Source organism: Callorhinus ursinus, unplaced genomic scaffold, assembly GCF_003265705.2.
Source record: "Callorhinus ursinus isolate GAN/ISIS: 27379988/994484 unplaced genomic scaffold, GSC_fseal_2.0 scaffold1, whole genome shotgun sequence".
Lineage (NCBI taxonomy): Eukaryota > Metazoa > Chordata > Mammalia > Carnivora > Otariidae > Callorhinus > Callorhinus ursinus.
In genome coordinates, this window is record NW_027397063.1 from 4,022,614 (window position 1) to 4,042,867 (window position 20,254).

Sequence of the window (20,254 nt, forward strand, 5' to 3'; positions counted from 1 at the left end):
AATAAAATAAAATAAAATAAAAAAATAACACTCTGTGCTCATCACAAGTGCCCTCCTTAATGCCCATCAGCCCATCCCCCACCCACCTCCCTCCATCAACCCTCAGTTTGTTCTCCACTCTTAAGAGTCTCTAATGGTTTGGTTTCTCTCTTTTTTTTCTTCCCCTCTGTTCATCTATTTTGTTTCTTAAATTCCACATGAGTGAAATCATATGGTATTTGTCTTTCTCTGATTTATTTCACTTAGCATAACATCCTCCAGCTAGATCCACATTGTTGTAAATGGCAAGATTTCATTCTTTTGGATGGCTGAGTAATATTCCACTGTATGGATATACCACACCTTCTTTATCCATTCATCAGTCGATGGCCATTTGGGCTCTTTGTATAGTTTGGTTATTGTTGATAATGCTGCTATAAACACTGGGGTGCATGTGCCCCTAAGAATCTGTATTTTTGTATCCTTTGGGTAAATACCTAGTAGTGCAATTGCTGGATCATAGGGCAGTTCTAGTTTTAACTTTTTAAAAAAGATTTTATTTATTTATTTGAGAGAGAGAGGGAGGGAGAGAGAGCAGAGGGAGAGACAAGAGGGGCAGGGAGAGAGAGAATCCCAAGCAGACTCTGTGCAGAGCATGGAGCTCAATGTGGGGCTCAATTTCACGACCCTGAGATCATGACCTGAGCCAAAATCAAAAGCTGGATGCTCAACTAACTGGTTGAGCCACTCAGGTGCCCTCTGTTTTTAATTTTTGAGGAGGCTCTACACTGTTTTCCAGAGTGGCTGCACCAGTTTGTATTTCCACCAACAGTGTAAGAGGGTTCCCCTTTCTCTGCATCCTCGCCAACACCTGTCGTTTCCCGTGTTGTTAATTTTAGCCATTCTGACAGGTGTGAGGTGGTATCTCATCGTGGTTTTGATTTGCATTTCCCTGATGATGAATGATGGTGAGCATCTTTTCATCTGTCTATTAGCCATCTGTATGTCTTCTTTGGAAAAATGTCTATTCATGTCTTCTGCCCATTTCTTAACTGGATTATTTGTTTTTTTGGGTGTTGAGTTTGGTAAGTTCTTTATAGATTTTGGATACTAACCCTTTATCAGCTATGTCATCTGCAAATATCTTCTCCCATTCCGGAGGCTGCCTGTTGGTTTTGTCAACTGTTTCCTTTGTTGTGCAGAAACTTTTTATCTTGATGGAGTTCCAATAGTTCATTTTTGCTTTTGTTTCCCTTGCCTTTGAAGATCTGTCTAACAAGAAGTGGCTGAGGCCAAGTTCGAAGAGGTTGCTGCCTGTGTTCTCCTCTAGGATTTTGATGGTTTCCTCTCTCACATCTCTCATCCATTTTGAGTTTATTGTTGTGTGTGGTGTAAGAAAGCGGTCCAGTTCCATTCTTCTGCCTGGCGCTATCCAGTTTCCCCAGCACCATTTATTGAAGAGACAGGGCTGATTCCTTCTCATGATGTCACCACTCTGGTCTGACTCTCCTGCCTCCCTCTTCGAGGACCCTTATGATAACACTGGGCCCACGGAGCCCTACCATCCAGGGTCATCTCACCATCTCAGGATCCCTGGTCACACCTGCAAGGTCCCATTTGCCACATGAGGTCACATAGCCACAGACTCCGCGGCTTAGAATGTGGACATCTTTGGGGACTGTTATTTTGCTGCCACAGTGCCCTTCACCATCCCGTCTCTGGGGAGGAGCCATCTCCTGGCACCCCCATCTCCCAGACCCTGACATTCAGCTAAGGAAGGAAGCACCAACGGACCGAGCAAGAAGAGTAGACTTCCACCCCAACTGACAGGTGGCCCAGAAGAAAGGCTTCCCCGTAAACGTGGAGTCTCCAGATGTGCCCTCTACTTTCTTCAGCTTTCATTTTCCCAAGGTGTGGGGAGCTGACCCACAGTTTTACTCTGACATTTGACTTTCCTGGAATCCCGTCTTACCACATTCAGAGACAATAACAAGTCTTACATCTGAGGGTTTCACAATGAAGCACCAAAGAGTGCCCACTCATTAGCAACTGCCTCATCACACTGCACCTGGCAGAAGGCCTGTCCTTGAAATGCCTCACCCCTGCACCACGGCCCCCACGGGGCCCTCCTTGTTCCTGGGAAACTCAGAGCCTGCCCTTGCCGCTCCTTCTCTGGAACCTTCTTTCTGGCTATGCCACAGCTCTCTCCCCTCCTCCCTCAGGTCTCTGCTCTTACGAGAGTGGTTTCCTGTGTAAAATGCCCAGGGTGCGGGGTTCCCTGTCCCTGCCTGACTCGTCTTGGTGCTTGTTCACCACCTGGGTCCTTTGTTTACACCACGGTGCTTAGGAGCATGGATTCCAGAACTAGACTGCCTGAGTTCAAAGCTGCACGCTCCTTAGGGCCTTGGGCAAGCTGTTTAACTTCTTTGTGCCCCAGCTGTCTCATCTGTAAAAGGGGTACAGTACAGACTTCACGGTGTTATGAGGAGAATGAGTTAGTTTCATGCGTGGGGCTGAGGACAGGGCAAGCACCTTGTGATCCGTGCCTCTCCTCATTGCCAGCGGTTTATTCATAGTCTCCCTGAACATGAGAGTGGGGAGCTCCAGGAAGGCTGGGTGTTGTTGGATTTGGGGACCGTTTCCCCCCCCTCCCCCCCGCCTGGAATATCAGGCACTCAGAACCTGGGGAATGACTGGCCTGAAGCCCAGCAGCATGCTCGCCTTCAGAGATTACATAACCAACCTCTTGTCCTCAGCGGTGCATTCATCCACTGGAAAACCAGGCAGAGCTTAGGTTCCCCTTTTCCTTCCTTGCTTTAGGCTTAAGTTCCTCCCTTTGGTCTGGTCTCTGCTGCGTCAGGGAGTGGGTGGACAATGCTAGGCTGTGACTTATTGTTTGGCTCCAAAGAGTCAGCATTCTTAGGGTCATAGGACCTGCTATCAAAGGTGTCCATAAAGGCTCAGCGGGAAGAAAACCGAACTTATGGACAAAGGGCTTAGGCTGAAAGGCTGATCCTGCAACCTACAGCCACAGATCCTGCCAACACCCCAGCTGAGCCTCGGTTTCCTCCTGACTTGTGGAACAATGCCATCTCTCCTGGAGTTGTAGTGAGGGGCAAATGCAAGACCACAAATGAAAGGCAAATTAGACACTGCTGTCTAAGTAAATTTCTAAGATGTGACTATTTCAGGGTGTCCTGATTCCTCATGATATGGCTGCTTGCGCAGGTGGCGAGCAACAACCAGTCACCCAGACTCTGCCTTCAGGGACCCGCAACAGGGCGTTGAGCCCCGTGCTGAGCACTGTATCAATGGTCTGACTCTGATGTAGGCAGAATAGTGTCCCCCAAAGATGTCTGTGTCCTGTGAATATATTAGGTTACATGGCGAAGGTGAATTGAGGTTGTAGACAGAATTTAGGTTCCTCATCAAAAGACCTTAAAATAGGGAGCTTATCCTCAAATAGCTGGGTGGACCCAGTGTCATCACAACGGTGTTTCTCTGGAAGCTGGAGAAGGCAAGGCAATGAATCTCCCCCTAGAACCTCCAGAAAGGAATGTATCCTTATTGACACCTTGATTTTAGCCCAATGGAACCAGCATCTGGCTTCTGACCTCCAGAGCTGTAAGATAATAAATCCTCTTGCTGTTTTAAGGCACTAAGTTGGTGGTGATTTGTTACAGCAGGCACGAATATGGTGCCTGGAGGGGGACACCAGGCCTTTAACGACACCCAGCTCCTACAAGATAAAAGCTCACAGTACAAAGTTCCACTTCCCCTCCCCTCTCCATGCCCATGGGGTAATCACTCATAAACTATCAATGCTAAGAAGAGATAATGTAGGGATCACCTGTGTGTAGCGTCCTCTGCTCCTCATGACTATAGCTCCTCCTGTGCCCCCTTCCTGCCCCTCCCATGACCTCTGATCCACCCTGGATCCAGGCGATTGAGACTTTACCTTAAGAATAGGCTATCCTAGGTCTCAAAAGGATAGTTTGGTTAACAGACATCACGCACAGAAGGGCGCCTGGGCGGCTCAGTTGGTTAAGCATCTGCCTTCGGCTCAGGTCATGATCCCGGGGTCCTGGGATTGAGTCCCACCTTGGGCTCCCTGCGTTGGGCTCCCTGCTCAGCGGGGAGTCTGCTTCTCCCTCTCCCTCTACCCCTCGCCCATCCCCACTCATGCTCTCTCTCTCTCTCACTCCCTTGCTCTGTCTCAAATACAATAAATAAAATCTTTTAAAAAACTCTACACATCACAGATAATAAAGTACATTAAAATAAATTGACATTAAAATTAATCATTTAATTTTGACATCCAAAGACCCCTCAGGATCCTTCCATGGATGGGGCGTTATGATGAACATCAATGACCCTGCAGGTGAGAAGAAGTCAAAAAACATTCCCTGAATCCTCAGCCGTAACCAGGAAGTTGCTCTCATCAGTAAATCCTCAACATCAGCTTATTTACCTAGACCATTTGTCTCTTCCTATAAAGGACAGTTCTGTTTCCTTGAGAGTAGATGGGGCTATTACCTACTTGAAAAGAATGGTGGAGAAAATAAAGACAGAGAATGTTTATAAAACCTTGTCTGACCTAGAAGAGTGGCCTAATAAATGCTATTACTATCATTTTTAGTTTGCCCCCCAAAACATGTCAGCTACTTAGGAGTTTTAACTGTTGAGATGATGGGCAAATAAGAGTTACTTAATGCAGGAGTGTCTGGCTGGCTCAGTTATGCATCCAACTCTTGATTTTGGCTCAGGTCACCATCTCAGGGTTGTGAGACTGAGTCCTATGACAGGCTCCGTGCTCAGCGGGGAGTCTGCTTCTCTCTCTCTCTCTCTCTCTCTCTCCCTCTGCCCCCCCCCACGCTTTTTTGCAAATAAATAAATCTTAAAAGAAAAGAGTTACTTAATGCACATTAACATTTGCAAAGGTTTTCAGGTTGTTGGGCATTTACTATCTTTCTCAGTGGTCTCAGTGCATTAGAAGAAGCTTTAAATGGTCAAGTCAGCAAATCACGGTAGTAAAATTCTAAGGCACAAGTACCTTTCCAATCTACTGCAAAACTAAGCAGCAGGTACAAATACAAAGAGAAGCCTCAATTCTTCAACATTCAGGTAAATGGCCAGAGACAGTTGATTTACTGCACTTTAGTAGAGTTGATTAATTTTTAATCTAAAGTAAATGGCCACTGCTTAAACCATTACTACTGAGGGGAGCAAAATAGGCCACCCCAAAATATGTCACTTTGGCATGTTGATTTTTTTTGCATATTAATTATTTGGAATTAAAGTTACTTAAAAAACAGTCGGTGCAAGAAGGACACTCTGATTTTCCTTTATCCCCCTAAAAGCAGGAAATAAATCTCTCCTGTGAAGGTATCCTCTCTATACCAGGAGGATAAAGGGCATCTTTACTCAGAGATAGGAGATTCAAGGCTGAGAAGGCTGTATAAACAAACTTTGTTACTTCTTCATTAATTTGCGACCCCAAATTCAAATCCTCTTGTTTGGTTAAATCTCTGCAAATCATTGTTTCTATATCTAAAAAGTATGAAAGCTGCCTTCTTTGGTCACTTCTTCGAGTCTTATATTTTTATAAACTCCTATAGGTACAAAATTAAATCTGTTTTTCTCCTGTTACTCTGTCTCATGTCAACTTAATTATTAGACCAGTGGAAGAACCTAGAAGGCAAGAAAGGAAAAGTTTCCCTCCCCTACACTACAATTTAGATCAGGTCCAATATTTTATGTATGTTATCCTTAACATACAACTCTAAGGGATAAATATTTTAAGTTTTCCTTTTTAAAAATTTGCTTCCAACACCTATTTTTTTCCTAACCATAAAAGCAACCTCATAATTACTGAAGGACAATTGTGAATTATGAAAAAGCGTGGAAATTTTTCTACTACCCATTTACCATGTAACCATTGTTAATAGTTCCACTCTGTGCTTTGACTAACATAGTTTCTCTTAAAAATATCCCAGTTAGTTTTTTTTAATGGTTTATTATAAAAAAATTTCAAGTAGTCACAAAAGAGATTAGTATAACATGGTGCTATTTTTCAAAGGATCTGTGATGAAGGACCAGTTTCTTTCTTTCTTCTTTTTTTTGGGGGGGGGGAGCGACAGAGGGAGAGAGAAGAGAGAGAGAGAGAGAATCTTAAGCTGGCTCCACGCCGAGGGGAGCTGATATGGGGCTTGATCTCATGACCTGAGCTGAATCAGGAGTCTGACGCTTAACCAAATGAGCCACCCAGGTGCCCCCACACCAGTTTATTTCTCATGCATCACACTGACCCAAACTTTGGTAGAAGACAATAAAAGATAATTACTAGAAAGAGGGGCATGGCCTTAGGTGTTGGGGCAATGTCAAATTGCAAAGTTTCTAAATATTTCTCTCCAAGTCAGACTCAATGGCAGACAAGTCACGAAGGCTGCATAGACCCTCCCTCCCCCCCAGTGAGGGGTAGCATTAATATACAGTAACCAACCAGCACTAAACCCATCACCCAGCTCAGGCAGTTACCAACATTTTGCCAAAGCCCAGATCCCAACTGAAGGAGGCCCAGGGAGGGCAGAACAGAGATTGCTCAAGATTTGAAGCTGGGGAGGCCTGAAGTCAGGATTCAAATCCATCTGTCTCAAAGGAAAACAACCATTTGGCCCGGAGCACACATCTTCATCTGCAAGGCTCCCCTTTTCACGGAGCTATGGAATTTAAGGACCTTTCTAAGTGATGTTGGCAGAAGAAACAACTCTAAACCACACCCTGAGCTTCACATGGGTGAAAACTTTTCAATTCTTGAGACTATTTAAGAACTCCCAACCAACCACAGTCTGTCCCTGAGAAAGAACCAGCAAACACTTCCTCACTGAGCTCTTCTTTCCTTTTTCTTTTCCTTCTTCTTTTCTTTTCTTGGAGTTTTTAGATTTGGCTAATAAGTATGGGCAGTTAGTGTCAGAGGGAAGGAGGAGGCTGACCCAGGGAAGGGACTGTCTGGATGGGAACAGAGCTGGGATTAAAAGTCTGGTTCCAGGTGACTCCCTGCCGTCAAAACCAACACGACGGGGGGTCCGGGCATTTCTGAGTCCTGCCCTGAGGGCTGCCAACCCCCCAACTGTCCGATCCTTGGAAAAGGAGCATCTGGACTCTCAAACTCACTAGCAAACGCACCCCCGCCCCAGTCAGACTGAGTCACATTTCCAGCCTGTGGCTGACCTCCGCCGCACGCAGCTGCAGGGAAGGAGGACCCCGGGCAAGCAGGGGCTGCGGTCAGCCAGGCCAGGATGAAGACCGTGTGGCGGGCAGAGGCGGCCCTTTCCCGAGCCCTGCAGTCGCTCTTCCTTTGTTCACGCGGAGACATTCGCGGACCTCGGCCGCGCTCGGCTGCAGGGAGCGACGGCGCGGGGGTGGGAGAAGACGAGCGCAGAGTGTCCCGAGTCACGCAGGGGCAGAGGCAGCGTCTCCGGCCTCGGAGGGGTGACCCGGGGCGCGGGCGCCGGGAGGAGCGACCGCCGTCCCGCGGCTGCTCCGGAGCCCGCGGGCTCCCCGCCCAGGGACTGCCCGGAATTCCCGGCCGGCCAGCCCACACCCCACACCCCACACCCCACACCCGCGTCGGGCTTCGCGCAAGCCCCCCCCTCCGCCTCCACTGCGGGCTCTCCGCACCCCTCACCCGCGCAGGGCACCCCTCGGGTCGCCACCTGCCGCGACGACGCCTCCCCAGGCCCGGCTTACCTGCGGGGGGCGCGGCGGCGGCGCGGCCGCCGAGCAGCACCAGCAGCGGCACCAGCAGCGACAGGAGCGGCGGCGGCGGCGGCCGCATGGCCCGGGGCTCTGGCGCCGGAGGCTCGGCGGCGGCTCTGGGGACGGCCCGGCCCCGGCGCGGGGTCCGCCGAGCGGCTCACGTCGCCGCCGGGGCGGCCATGGCGAGCGCAGGGCGCGCGGGGCCCGCCTCTTCCAGAGCGGCGGCGACGCGGCCCGGGGCGGCGGGACAGCCCGGCTCGGCCGCCGCGCCCAAGCCGGCCCCTCCCGGCGCCCGCGCCCCGCCCCTGCCCCTCAGGCCGCGGGACTTTCCCGGCGCCCCGACCCGCGCGGTCGCCCCCTCCCCTCCCCCCCTGCCCCGGGGGCCCGCGGCCTGGAGCGCCCGGCGCGGCCCAGATCCCGGGCTCTGCGGCCGGCCTCCCCGAGCGCGAGCGCGGAGGGGGCTGCCTGGGACCCGCACAAATCGGGGGCAGAGCGGGAACCTCGCCAGACGCCCACCTGGGGCTTGCGACCCTTCTGGGAAGATCCCCGACGCCCCAGGCCCGAGGGGGCCTCCTGCGGAGCCGACGAGCCTCCGCGCCCGCCCCACCCCCGCCCCACCCCCGCCCCACCCCCGCCCGCGCCCGCCCCACCCCCGCCCGCGCCCAGTCAGCCGCTCAGGTCCTGCTGCTCCCAGATGCGTGGGTCACACGATTCCTCCCTTAGCTTCCACTTTGCTTCCTTAGCCTCTAACGTACACGTTACGCTTTCAAATCTTTTTTGAAAACAGGTTTAAGGGTACAGTGGTTAGAAAGGGCCTGGGTGAAGGAAGGTGTGGAGCAACGAACGCAGAGGGAAAGAAAGAAACGTCCGTTTCAGGATGGCGTGTGGGTTTGGCCCTGGTCTGGGCAGGGAAGTGAATGAGGAAGTAACCTCAGGAGCTGGGGGGGAGGGGTGGGGTGGGGTGGGGCGGAGGTGGCCTCCTCTCCTAGCCTGAGCTTCCAGTTTGATGCCAGGATCTGGGTCTTCTGGGTTCTCCCAAGATGGGCCATAAGCCCAGCTGAGCATGGAAGGAAAGGGCCAAAGAAGGGGAGCCATCAAGAATTAAAGAATAGGGTCATCAAGGTGCCGTTAGGAGGGCTGCTTGGCAGCGTAATATTTGGCAACATACGGCTTTACGTTTGGACTTCTTACATTTTATCTTATTTACTTTTTTTTTTTTAATTTTAAGTAATCTCTACACCCAATGTGGGGCTAGAACTTACAACCCCCAAGATCAAGAGTCTCCTCTCACTGTACCGATTGAGCGGGCAGGCGCCCCCAACTTCTTGCATTATTATGATTATGACTATTTCTGTAGAACTCTTGAAATTGGTCACTGTTGTAAAAATATGTGACAAAATATCTAGTGGTTATCCAAATGATGCTTTGAGTGAGTTTTTCGAGACACAGAGACGTGTTTCTATGTTAAGTGAAAAAAGTGAATGTAAGTCAGAATCCTTGTGCATCGAAAATGGAGGAAACATGCCAAAATACATACAGTAGGTAGTGGGATTATGAATGGTAACGGTTTTCTTTTTTTCTACTGCCCCCCCATAGGGCATATTTTATTTTCATGATCAAGAAAAAAAATCATATTAAAGGGAAGGACAGGCACGCATCCATCTCAGCCAAGGCCAGGGAGCGCTTGTGATCTCCCCTGATGCAGAGTTCTCAGAGGCAGGGACAACGGTTTTTGAGGGCAGGGGGAGATGGTAACACCCCCCCATCTGTGTTTCTTCCCAGCTGGACAATCTCCTTCCAGAGCTCTTCCCTGCTAAAACTTAGAGGGTTTACGTTTTCCTTAGAGCAGTCCGTGGCAGAGTAAGGGAGCGTGCCCAGTTTGCTGCTGAGCCAGGCACCCAGCTGGCACCTTAAACACACAATATTCCCAAAGCAAGTAACTGCTGAGCAGGCTTCATCACCGTGGAAAGGCCAGTTCTTGGAGCTTGGCATTTTCCTTTTCCTGTTCCTGCTGGCTGGAAGACTTTTACTTTTGAGGTACTCGCTAGATGACCCTGACTTCCACAGAGATCCTCCACCTAAAGAGAACAAGAAGCCAATCCTGTTGCATTTCTTGTGGAAAATGCCTAAGCATCCGCTGTCCTTTGTCTGGTTCCATATATAACCCCCAGGGCATCATGCAACTCCTCGGTTATTGCATATAATGTGAACGCGGGTTCCTTTCTGCAGCTTCTCCCTTTTGGAAGCAGATTTACTGTGAAACTACCAAAAGCCTAACCCCAGCCTCCCCACCCCCCCACCCTTGCACAACCTCTTCCACTATCATGGAAGGGGCTGCCCTCACGGTGTTCACATGGTCATATGCTTCTCCGAAATCTGCAAAGTAAGAGATTTTAGCCACATTTTTTAGGACCTCTGTCTCTTCCATCTGTGAGTTCTTCTTTAACGAACTTCTCCTACAGGGTGGTGCTGGGGAGGCTGTGGCGTTCTTTTTTTTTTTTTTTTTTTTTGAAGTGTCTTTATACTATATATCAGCAACAAATGGTCAGGTCAAAAGAAACTTTTTTTTTTTAAAGATTTTATTTATTTTTTGACAGAGAGAGAGACAGTGAGAGAGGGAGCACAAGCAGAGGGAGTGGGAGAGGGAGAAGCAGTCCTCCCGCGGAGCTGGGATCATGACTGTGAGCCGAAGGCAGACACTTAACGGCTGAGCCACCCAGGCACCCCAAAAGAAACTCTTCTAAATTGTCAGTAATGAACACTTAGATAGATCATTCTAGAAGAAAGACTGAATTAACTTTCTGTTCTTGATACGGTGCATATTACAAAAGGTTGTCATATGCAGAGGCAAAGATTACACAAAGATGTACATAAAAGGGTATTAGAGAGTCAGACAATTAATTAATACAGGTATTTTACTTTTCTGAATTTTTCAATGTTAGTGATATTTGGCAACTTTAAAAAAATGTAACTTGTGATTTATTTTCTCATTGTAAGTAAATACATTTGTACTTATTTTATATTCTTAGTTGTGTATTCTTTTTTTTTTTAAAGATTTTATTTATTTATTTGGGCGCCTGGGTGGCTCAGATGGTTAAGCATCTGCCTTCGGCTCAGGTCATGATCCCAGGGTCCTGGGATCGAGTCCCACATCGGGCTCCCTGTGCCCCAGTTGTGTATACTTTAATAATATTATGTAATAACATAATAATTGATATAAATAATATGTTATTTATATCAGCCTTACAAAACCCATATTCAGGCTTACAAAACCCATATTCCTCCTTCCCTTTCCACTAATTTGCTACCTTCTAACCAGGTAATCTTCTCAAAACGTTTTCCTTATGCTAATAATCTGGAGGTGCTCCCCTCATCTCCCTCAGGAGGGAAGCTGAAGGCTGGCAGAAAGTAGCCAATATTGGTTGATGACCAGGGGGGCTGCTCCATGTTTTGTATCACTCAGTCCTCACAGTTAAGGGGTTATAACTCCCATTTCACAGATGAGGAGACTGAGGCCCAGAGAATTAAGTAACTTGCCCTGTGGTGGATTCGTACTGGGTCAGTTTAGCTAAGCTGTAACTGCATTTCCTAGAAGTCCCCTTCCTGCGCAGTTTCGAGTTAGCATGGGCATTTGTACTTAACAGGAGGGGTTTTCGTACAAGATTTAGAAAGTGCAGCCATATTCCTTCACTCTCAGGAGGTTGGGGCAGGGCATGGGGCGTTGTGGCAATTTCGAACATTGTGGCTTATCTGCTGACATCCTGCATGGTTGGGACCACAGGCAGGCCCGAGGCTCCCCCAGCTCCTGCTGGATCTTCTGTACCACCTGCCTGTCTCCTGGGCCAGGAGCGTTTTAGCTCCAGGACAAAGTGCGCCAGAGTTTCCTGCAGGACACCTGTGCTGTCGTCCAAATTGGAGCGTGGAGATGGTGAGAGACTGACTGACAGTGGTTCCAGCTCAGCTTTGGTTTCCAGCTTGTCCTTGCACCCTCCAACCTTCTCTTCCCCACCACCTGCCCCGAGAGCTGTAGGCTCCAGCCCCAGACACAGGAAAAATAGTCCCAGACACACTGGGTAGCCAACCCCTGCGATTGCCCAGGGTCAAACTCTTGGTTTTTTTTTTTTATTTTAAATGTTTATTGTTACGTTAATCACCATACATTACATCATTAGTTTTGGATGTAGTGTTCCATGATTCATTGTTTGTGCATAACACCCAGTGCTCCACACAGAATATGCCCTCCTTAATACCCATCACCAGGCTAACCCATCCCCCTCCCCCCCCTCCCCTCTAGAACCCTCAGTTTGTTTTTCAGAGTCCACCGTCTCTCCTGGTTCGTCTCCCCCTCCGACTTACTCCCCTTCATTCTTCCCCTCCTGCTATCTTCTTCTTTTTCTTTTTTCTTAACATATGTTGCATTATTTGTTTCAGAAGTACAGATCTGTGATTCAACAGTCTTGCACAATTCACAGCGCTCACCATAGCACATACCCTCCCCAATGTCTATCACCCAGCCACCCCATCCCTCCCACCCCCCACCACTCCAGCAACCCTCAGTTTGTTTCCTGAGATTAAGAATTCCTCATATCAGCGAGGTCATATGATACATGTCTTTCTCTGATTGACTTATTTCACTCAACATAACACCCTCCAGTTCCATCCACGTCGTTGCAAATGGCAAGATCTCATTCCTTTTGATGGCTGCATAATATTCCATTGTGTATATATACCACACCTTCTTTATCCATTCATCTGTCGATGGACATCTTGGCTCTTTCCACAGTTTGGATATTGTGGACATTGCTGCCATAAACATTGGGGTGCACATACCCCTTCGGATCCCTACATTTGTATCTTTGGGGTAAATATGCCCAGGGTCAAACTCTTATCACACACACACCCCACAGCCCATATGGTGTTTCTGCTTCTCTGACCCAAACCTGACTGATCATACCCCCAAAATGCACAGCCAACGGGTGGTGGGGTGGGCTCTTGACCAGTCCTATCTAGCTACAAAGCACCTTGCATCTCACCCCAAACTTCTCACCCCACCATATCAGTCTCCCCATCACCAGGCCTGGCTTTGCCTGCTGGATTATACTTTCTGTGACTCCCTGACAAGACCCACTAGTCCGTCCATCCATCCTTTGATGATGAACTTCCTGAGGGCAGATAGCGCACTCCTCTTCCGATGCTATTGCCCTACTTCCTTCACCTCTCACCTCTTCCCCTGCCCACACCCAAAATTCTAAAACTCCATCTCTTGCTGGAACTTCCCCTCCCTGAGCACTTGGTTGCCCTCCCTGACAACTACCTTCTTCTGTTCAATACCAGCCTGGCTCAACCTTGACCTCCATTGAGGCATTTGCCTCAACAGGGCGGCGGGGAGGGGTGAATGTCCTCCATAGATTCAAACAGAGCAGCAAGAGCTCTGAGCCCCCAAAGTAGGCCCTGAGCATGGCTAAGCGGAGCCTTGATTTGTCACTTGGAGTCTGTTCTGAGAAAAGCCAACAGCAAGGGCAGAGGGATGGGCATAGAAATACAAGGAGGACAAATTCACCTCAGGGCTCCAGTGCCCGGGGCCTGTCTTCTCACTGTGTCTGTCTTCTTGCATCTTCCTGCAAATTTGCATTTCCGGCCGCCCCCTTCCTGTGGGGCCCCATAAAACCTCATTACAAAAAGACACACTCTCTTCTTCTTCACCTCCTTCTATGAGGGACCCTTGCGAGAGTACCTATCACAAAGGGTGACATTATGCATTCCATTCCTCTGTGAAGCAGGGGATGGGTAGTATCTAGAAATTTGGCAGAGAGGAGAGACTAGGCAGAGAGAGGAGGAAATTGGGTCCTTTTAACCTTTTTAAAGAGCAAAGATACACCTATATTTAGGTGCATGCCAATGCTTTAATATTCCTGACCCTGGTGAGTCCCCTGGAAAAGCCCCAGTGACTCCAGCGTAAGGGCCAAGGGCTTCGGGAACTTCCAGCATGGACTGGAAGGGCTGGGGTTCAGATTTCTTCATGGATTCTCTGGGCAGGTTTGTGTAACGAGGCCTCTCCGGTTCTGTAATTTAGAGAAACTCAAACTAATCCCTGTTTCCTGGAAGGATTAAGATGGTATCACTATCCTTTTGTGTTTAAATTTGCCATCTGGGTCCTGTAGGCTTCTGGGAAAAACCTGGCAGGTTGGACATAAGAGGCAAAAAAGGTTCAGGCTGGGAGGTGCCTGCTATAAAAAAGCTGAGTGCAGCCAGGAGGTGTTGGGGGAGGCATCGATGAGTCACCCACAGTAAACCAGGAGCGTTGCCCACACCCTCCGATAAAATGAGGCACCATTTATTGAGACCCTACCCTATGTAGTCCCTCCATCATAACCAACACATGCTTCTCTTGTTTTCTGACGGTACATTTCGAACACCCTCGGTATAGCTGGGTCATTTTCAGCCCTATGAATACTCCCCCTTCAAAAGATGCAAATTCCCAGCCTCCCTTAGAGCCACGTTACTTGCCCTGAGCCAAGCCCCCTTCCACTATACACCTTCTCTGTGTCAGAAACCATGGAAATGTTCACCTGCAAGAACCACCAGAAGTTCCCCTCAGGCCCCAATTCTTCAATTTTTCATGAGGGAAATCATACAATCAAGATCATTTTATGTTGTATATCCTAACAGTTAAAGGCATTTATTTTCTTTTCCTGTGCAAACACATCTATATGACTATCCTTTCAGATATATTCTATACCTTGTTCATTATTATTCCCCTTGTTATCAAAATCTATTTTTGAAGCTTCACGAAGCCCCAGAGAAATCACTCATTTGCCTCCAGGAAGGCTTCTCAAGTGAGTTAGAACATCCAGTTTCTTTCCTTGTGTCTGGAATTGTACCCTGCAGTGTGGCAGCGTGGTTCAGCCACGAGAAATGTTGACTGCTGACTTCTGAGTGATGGAAAACGGGAACTGCACTACCCGGGATTTTGTTCATGCAGGGGGATTGGGTTGCTGTAATCCAAGCACAGACTTTTTGAAATGTGACTATTGCTCTTTCCTAAACAATCTCCATGAAATGAGAGGAGCATCCATCAGATGGAAGCCCTGGGACTCTTTGCTTCTGTTTCTAAAATCTTTGTTTTATGGGCTCTGTTTTACACATGGACGTAGCCAGAGATCAGGACCCCCAAGAACAGTATTTATGTTCTCACAGTTCTGGGGTTGGAAGTCTGAGATCAGGGTGCTGGTGAGAGCCGTCTTCCTGGCTTGTGGGAAGGCCTTCAATGCTATCATAAAGTCCCCACCCTTATGACCTCATCTAACCTAGTAACCTCCCAAAGACCTCCAAACACTATCACAATGAAGGTTAGGGCTTTGACATATGAATTTTAACACCCCCTCCAAAGTGCACACACACACACACACACAACACACACACACACACGAAAGGAAAGCCACTATTCTCCCAGGTAAATGAACCTAGGGTATACATTTGACAAGAGGTTCAAATACATGTTTTGCAAACACAAAGAATAACAATAATCAAAAGAAAATACATGTTTGGGGAAAAAAGATTCAAATATGGGTTTTGAAAACACGTTCTCACTTTCTCTCTCCCCAATCTCCGCTTCCATATTTCCTTTTCTTTGTGTTTTTTTTTAATTGAGATATAGTTGACATGTAACATATATTAGTTTCAGGTGTACAACATGATGATTCAATGTCTCTATATAATGAGCCTGGATGGCTCAGTCGGTTAAGTGTCTGCCTTCAGCTCAGGTCACGATCCCAGGGTCCTGGGCTCCCTGCTCAGTGGGGAGACTGTTTGTCCCTCTTCCTATCCCTCCACCCTGCTCATGCTCTTTCTCATTCTCTGTCTCAAATAAATAAATAAAATCCTCAAAAAAATAAAAAGAACTGATCTCCACAATAAATCTAGTAACATCTGTCACCGAGCAAAGTTATAAATTTATTTTTCTTGTGATGAGAACTTTTAAGATCTACTCTCTTAGCAACTTTCAAATATACAGTACAGTATTGTTTTTTTTAAAAAAGATTTTATTGATTTGAAGGAGAGTGACACAGCGAGAGAGGGAACACAAGCAGGGGGAGTGGGAGAGGGAGAAGCAGGCTCCCGCCGAGCAGGGAGCCAGATGCAAGGCTCGATCCCAGGATCCTGGGATCATGACCTGAGCTGAAGGTAGATGCTTAACGACTGAGCCACCCAGGCGCCCCTATAGTACAGTATTGTTAACTATGGTCACCACACTGTGCATTACATCCTCAAGGCTTATTTATTTTATAACTGGTAGTTTGTACCCTTTGATCACCTTCATCTGTTTTGTCCCTCACCCCCACCTCTGGCAACCACCAATCTGTTCTCTGTATCTATGAGTTTAGTTTTCTTTTCTTAGATCCCACATATAAGTGAGATCATACAGTATTCATCTTTCTCTGACTTATTTCACTTGGCATAATGCCCTCAAGGTCCATCCATGATTTATGGAGCCTTCCTCACATAGGCATGATCAATCATTAACTTCATTTTCAACCCTTTACCCTTCTTGAGAGAAACCTCCAAGCTTCTAATCATGGCTTGTTCTATCTGGTGATCAGCTCTCATCTAGGAGCCACCCAGGAACCCACTCAGAGTTACCTCATCAGAACAACAGACATTCCTATCACCCAGGAAATTACAAGGGCTTAAGGAACTGTATGCCAGGAACCAGGGGCAGAGACCAACATGTATTTTCCATTATCTCATACAAGTGAAGAGGAAGAATGATCAGCAATAGCAGGTTTCTTCATTTAATTCCTTCCTCTCCACAGACAATTCTTTCTGGCTACACATTCCCTTTGAGAAGACTCATGCCCAAGTTGAGACTTCAGAAGCTGGCTAGGGCACCTGGGTGGCTCAGTCAGTTAAGCGTCTGCCCTTGGCTCAGGTCATGATTCCAGGGTCTTGGGGTCGAGCCCCACACTGGGCTCTCTGCTCAGTGGGAAGCCTGCTTCTCCCTCTCCCACTCCCCCTGCTTGTGTTCCCTCTCTCGCTGTCTCCCTCTCTCTGTCAAATAAATAAATAAAAATCTTAAAAAAAAAAAAAAAAGGAGGAAGAAGAAGCTGGCCTGTGACGGGATTATGCCGATCCCCGGGGTCAACACACGGGCTTAGCTGGGGCAGTACCTATGAAGCAGCAGCTGAATCCTACTTCTTTTTTTTTTAAAGATTTTATTTATTTATTTGAGAGAGTCAAGTGCCAGAGAGCATGAGTGGGGAGGAGAGGGAGAAGCAGGCTCCCTGCTGATCAGGGAGCCCGATGCAGGGCTTGATCCCAGGACCCTGGGATCATGACCTGAGCCAAAGGCAGACGCTTAACCAACTGAGCCACCCAGGCGCCCCTGAATCCTACTTCTCAATAATAAAAGAAAAATTAATGCTGTACCTCATTCTCTAGAATTCTAAGGCAGATTAGAATAATAAACATACTGTATGGCTGTTTGTTCCATATGCATGTTTTTTGTTTTTTGTTTTTGTTTTTGTTTTTAAGAAAGAGTACATGGTACAAAATTTTAGCTACAGAATTATAGGCTAGGGCAAAAATATGAGTCTAGGAAATTAAGACAGAGTGTGTTCTGGTGGGGAGTCAGTCTGTTCATATGTAGCCGAAAAGTCCTACTTGTGTTCTAAAATCAGCTTCCTAGCAGCCAAAATACAAACCAGGCTATTTACTGTCCACAGGTGCAGCAGTACCTGAGGTAAGAGAATGACAGTTAAAGGCACATGCACTTTGGGGCGCCTGGGGGGCTCAGTCGTTAAGCATCTGCCTTCGGTTCAGGTCATGATCCCAGGGTCCTGGTTTCGAGCCCCGCATCGGGCTCCCTGCTCAGCCGGGAGTCTGCTTCTTCCTCTCCCTCTGTCCCTCCCCTCCATTTGTGCTCTCTCTCTCTCTCTCTCTCTCAAATAAATAAGTAAAATCTTAAAAAGAAAAAAAAAGCACATGCATTTTGCTTCCAATGTGACTTCTGCTCTAGACAATGGCTACTTTTGCCTTGCTTGGCCCTTGGCATGTGGGCTAACTTACAGTGGGACAGAAACACTTGCAGGCCTTCATTACTGGTTTTGTCCTTGCTATAAGAATAGTATCTGCTCATTGTGGTGAATCTAGAATACAGAAAAATAATAAAGAAGAGAAAAAACTCCCCCATAATTTTACAACCCAAACAACCACAGCTTGCATCTTGAGAGGCCTAAATTCTTGAGCAGCAGTAAATTGGCAAGGGGGGTGCAGCATGACTCACTCCTTTGTGAGAAGATTGTAGGAACCACATTCAGGCTGAGCTAGAAGGGAATCCTGCTTCTCACATGCTCGTGTTTCATGACTGTGTAAAAATCAGGCCCTCTATAGTTGCAGGGCCCTCTACAGATGGAGACTCTGCAAAGCTCAGAACATGACTTGGACCCGGGAAAAAAGATGCCAGATACCTCAGGTTCACTGTTTAGCAACCCTCAAGCTGAAGCCTTGGGTTGGCCAACACCTTCTGTGTATAGCCATGCAAAGTCATGGGCATCTGGAGCTCCTCTTCCATTTCATGTGTGTTAAATGCCTTGTGAAGGCATTTCTTGACTTCTCTGGCAGTCTTACGCTATTGTCAACATGAACTTTCATTTTTTTCTTTGAAACCTCAAACATCATAGTTACGTGACTTACTGGGTATCCACAGAAAACAAAAAGAACAAAAAACAAAACAAAACAAATAAAACAAAACAAAAACCTAACCAAAACAAAAAAACAACAACCAAATTCATTTAGGTACATTTGTTGATGAAGGCAAGAACTTTCTAGAAAGAGTCCAGGGACAGTAAAGCATGTTCAGAAAGCACAAAGCTGGTATTGTGTCCATCCTCCCCTCCCTCCCTCTTTTCGTTCCTTCTTTCCTTCCTTCTTTCCTTCCATCTCTGGTTCATTTAACACATGTTTATTGAGCATCTACTCCACACTGGGTCCTGTTCTGAACACAAGAAGCAAAAGCTCTGAACTTGTGGAGCTGATGTTTTTAGTGGAGGTGACAGAGGACACTCAGGCCAACCAGCAAACACAGCCCCTCGTATCTCAGACCATGCTTGGACATGCTATTGAGCGGGACTGGCTTCTGCCCCAGAAGATTCTCCTTGTGTGTGTAGTTGAAGATTCTATAGGAGTGCTTCTCTCTCTCTCTCTTCTGTCCCAGGGTTGGTGGTAGGTTCTGAGGTGACTGGACCCTCTGTGCGGAGTAGGGAAATGGGGACAGGAGCTGTGGTGGCCCTTCGGCCATCCCCGAGAGGTACACAGCTTTTCAAAGTCCCCAACTATAGCTTGAGGGAAACCCTTGCTGGAGGAACTTGGAGAGTGTTCATAAAGTGATGGTTTCTTCTTACCTGTCCAAGGGTCTCACCCCGCACCCCTCTCATAGTCCCACCACCCTCTCTGACTTGGGGGAGCCTCCTGCCCTGCCTTGACCTTCCCCAGACATGCAGGGGGGAGGGCACTGTCACCTGCTGGTATTGTCCCAAATGCCCAGGGACCCGCAGAAAGCTACAAATACCTCCTCACTCACTCCCCTAAATGTACAGGGGCGTCCATGCAAATGAAGCCCCAGAACCCACCTGGCCGAGCTCAGACCTAGAGACACCCTTTGCTTCCCAAATGGACATTGCTCACACCACTTCAGGAAATGAATTAGTCCTAATGCACTTCAATTCAAATGAAGGCAACTCTAGGAAATCCATTATGTTAACACCAAAGTTTGGACTTATCCAAATATTGAAAGAGGTGGATCCATTTACTTTTTAAATTCTTCAACAAACTTTTTCTGAACAAATATTTATTGAACACTCACTCATGTGCCAGACACCGTTCTAGACACCTCAGTTACAGCAGGGACCAAAGCATTATAACTACATTTAAACTTCAACATACCCTCAGACTTTAGTAATTTAATAATTATCTATCAAAAAAAAAAAGAAGAAAAAAGCCGTTTAAACAGGAAGCCAGACAAAGGGGCAAAAATTACTGAAAAGATTCTGCGATTCTGCACTTCCTGACCTAGATACATCTTTTCATCAGCAGAAAGTGTCTCTTTTAAAAAGGTGGGCACTGCTGTGCGTTGGCTCCGCAACCCTCAGAAACAAGAACTGTCAAATCAGTTTTGCTCGTCAACAAGATCAAATCCGGCTCCCTGCCCCACTTTCGAGGGCTCTCTAGAGTTTGGACAAAACCCAGGAAACGAGAAAGGGCCCTGCAGGAGCTGAACCCGCTGTAAGCACAGCTGAGCTCAGGATTGCTCAGCAATCCTGTCAAAGGGGATAGATCAGCTTGGGCTTTGCATCCCTAGTGGGTCCACATGGGTCCTGCGACCACTTCCTGCCACTCAAAGAGCTGGCTTTCCACCTGCTGTGTCCTGGAACAGGGTTGGGGGTGGGGAAGGAGGGTGCTTGTTTTTTTCGGCAGGCTTTTCTTCTGCAAGCTCTCCCCCCCACCCCCCCCCCCCCCCCCC

At 47.6% G+C, this 20,254-nt stretch overlaps 1 protein-coding gene and 1 long non-coding RNA gene across 6 annotated transcripts in view; both read right to left on the bottom strand.

Annotated features, from left to right (window-relative positions):
• IFNGR2 (interferon gamma receptor 2) overlaps window positions 1-7,955 on the bottom strand; it is a 27,002-nt gene extending 19,047 nt beyond the window's left edge. For 4 of the 5 annotated variants that reach the window (XR_012377681.1, XR_003208296.2, XM_025871997.2 and 1 more), the window contains exon 1: window positions 7,729-7,955. Coding sequence is in view for 3 of the 5 variants with exons in the window: in XM_025871997.2 (XP_025727782.1) it covers window positions 7,729-7,816 (88 nt within the window). In the remaining 2 variants the exon portion in view is untranslated. The remainder of the gene's footprint in view (window positions 1-7,728) is intronic. The other variant, XM_025871987.2, reaches the window with a different exon arrangement.
• On the bottom strand, window positions 3,326-7,240 carry LOC112824230 (uncharacterized). Its single transcript, XR_012377682.1, has 2 exons — window positions 6,323-7,240; window positions 3,326-4,354 (listed from the first exon to the last, which is right to left on the bottom strand). It is a non-coding gene; the product is annotated as an uncharacterized lncRNA (long non-coding RNA).
• Window positions 7,956-20,254: the final 12,299 nt, after the last annotated feature.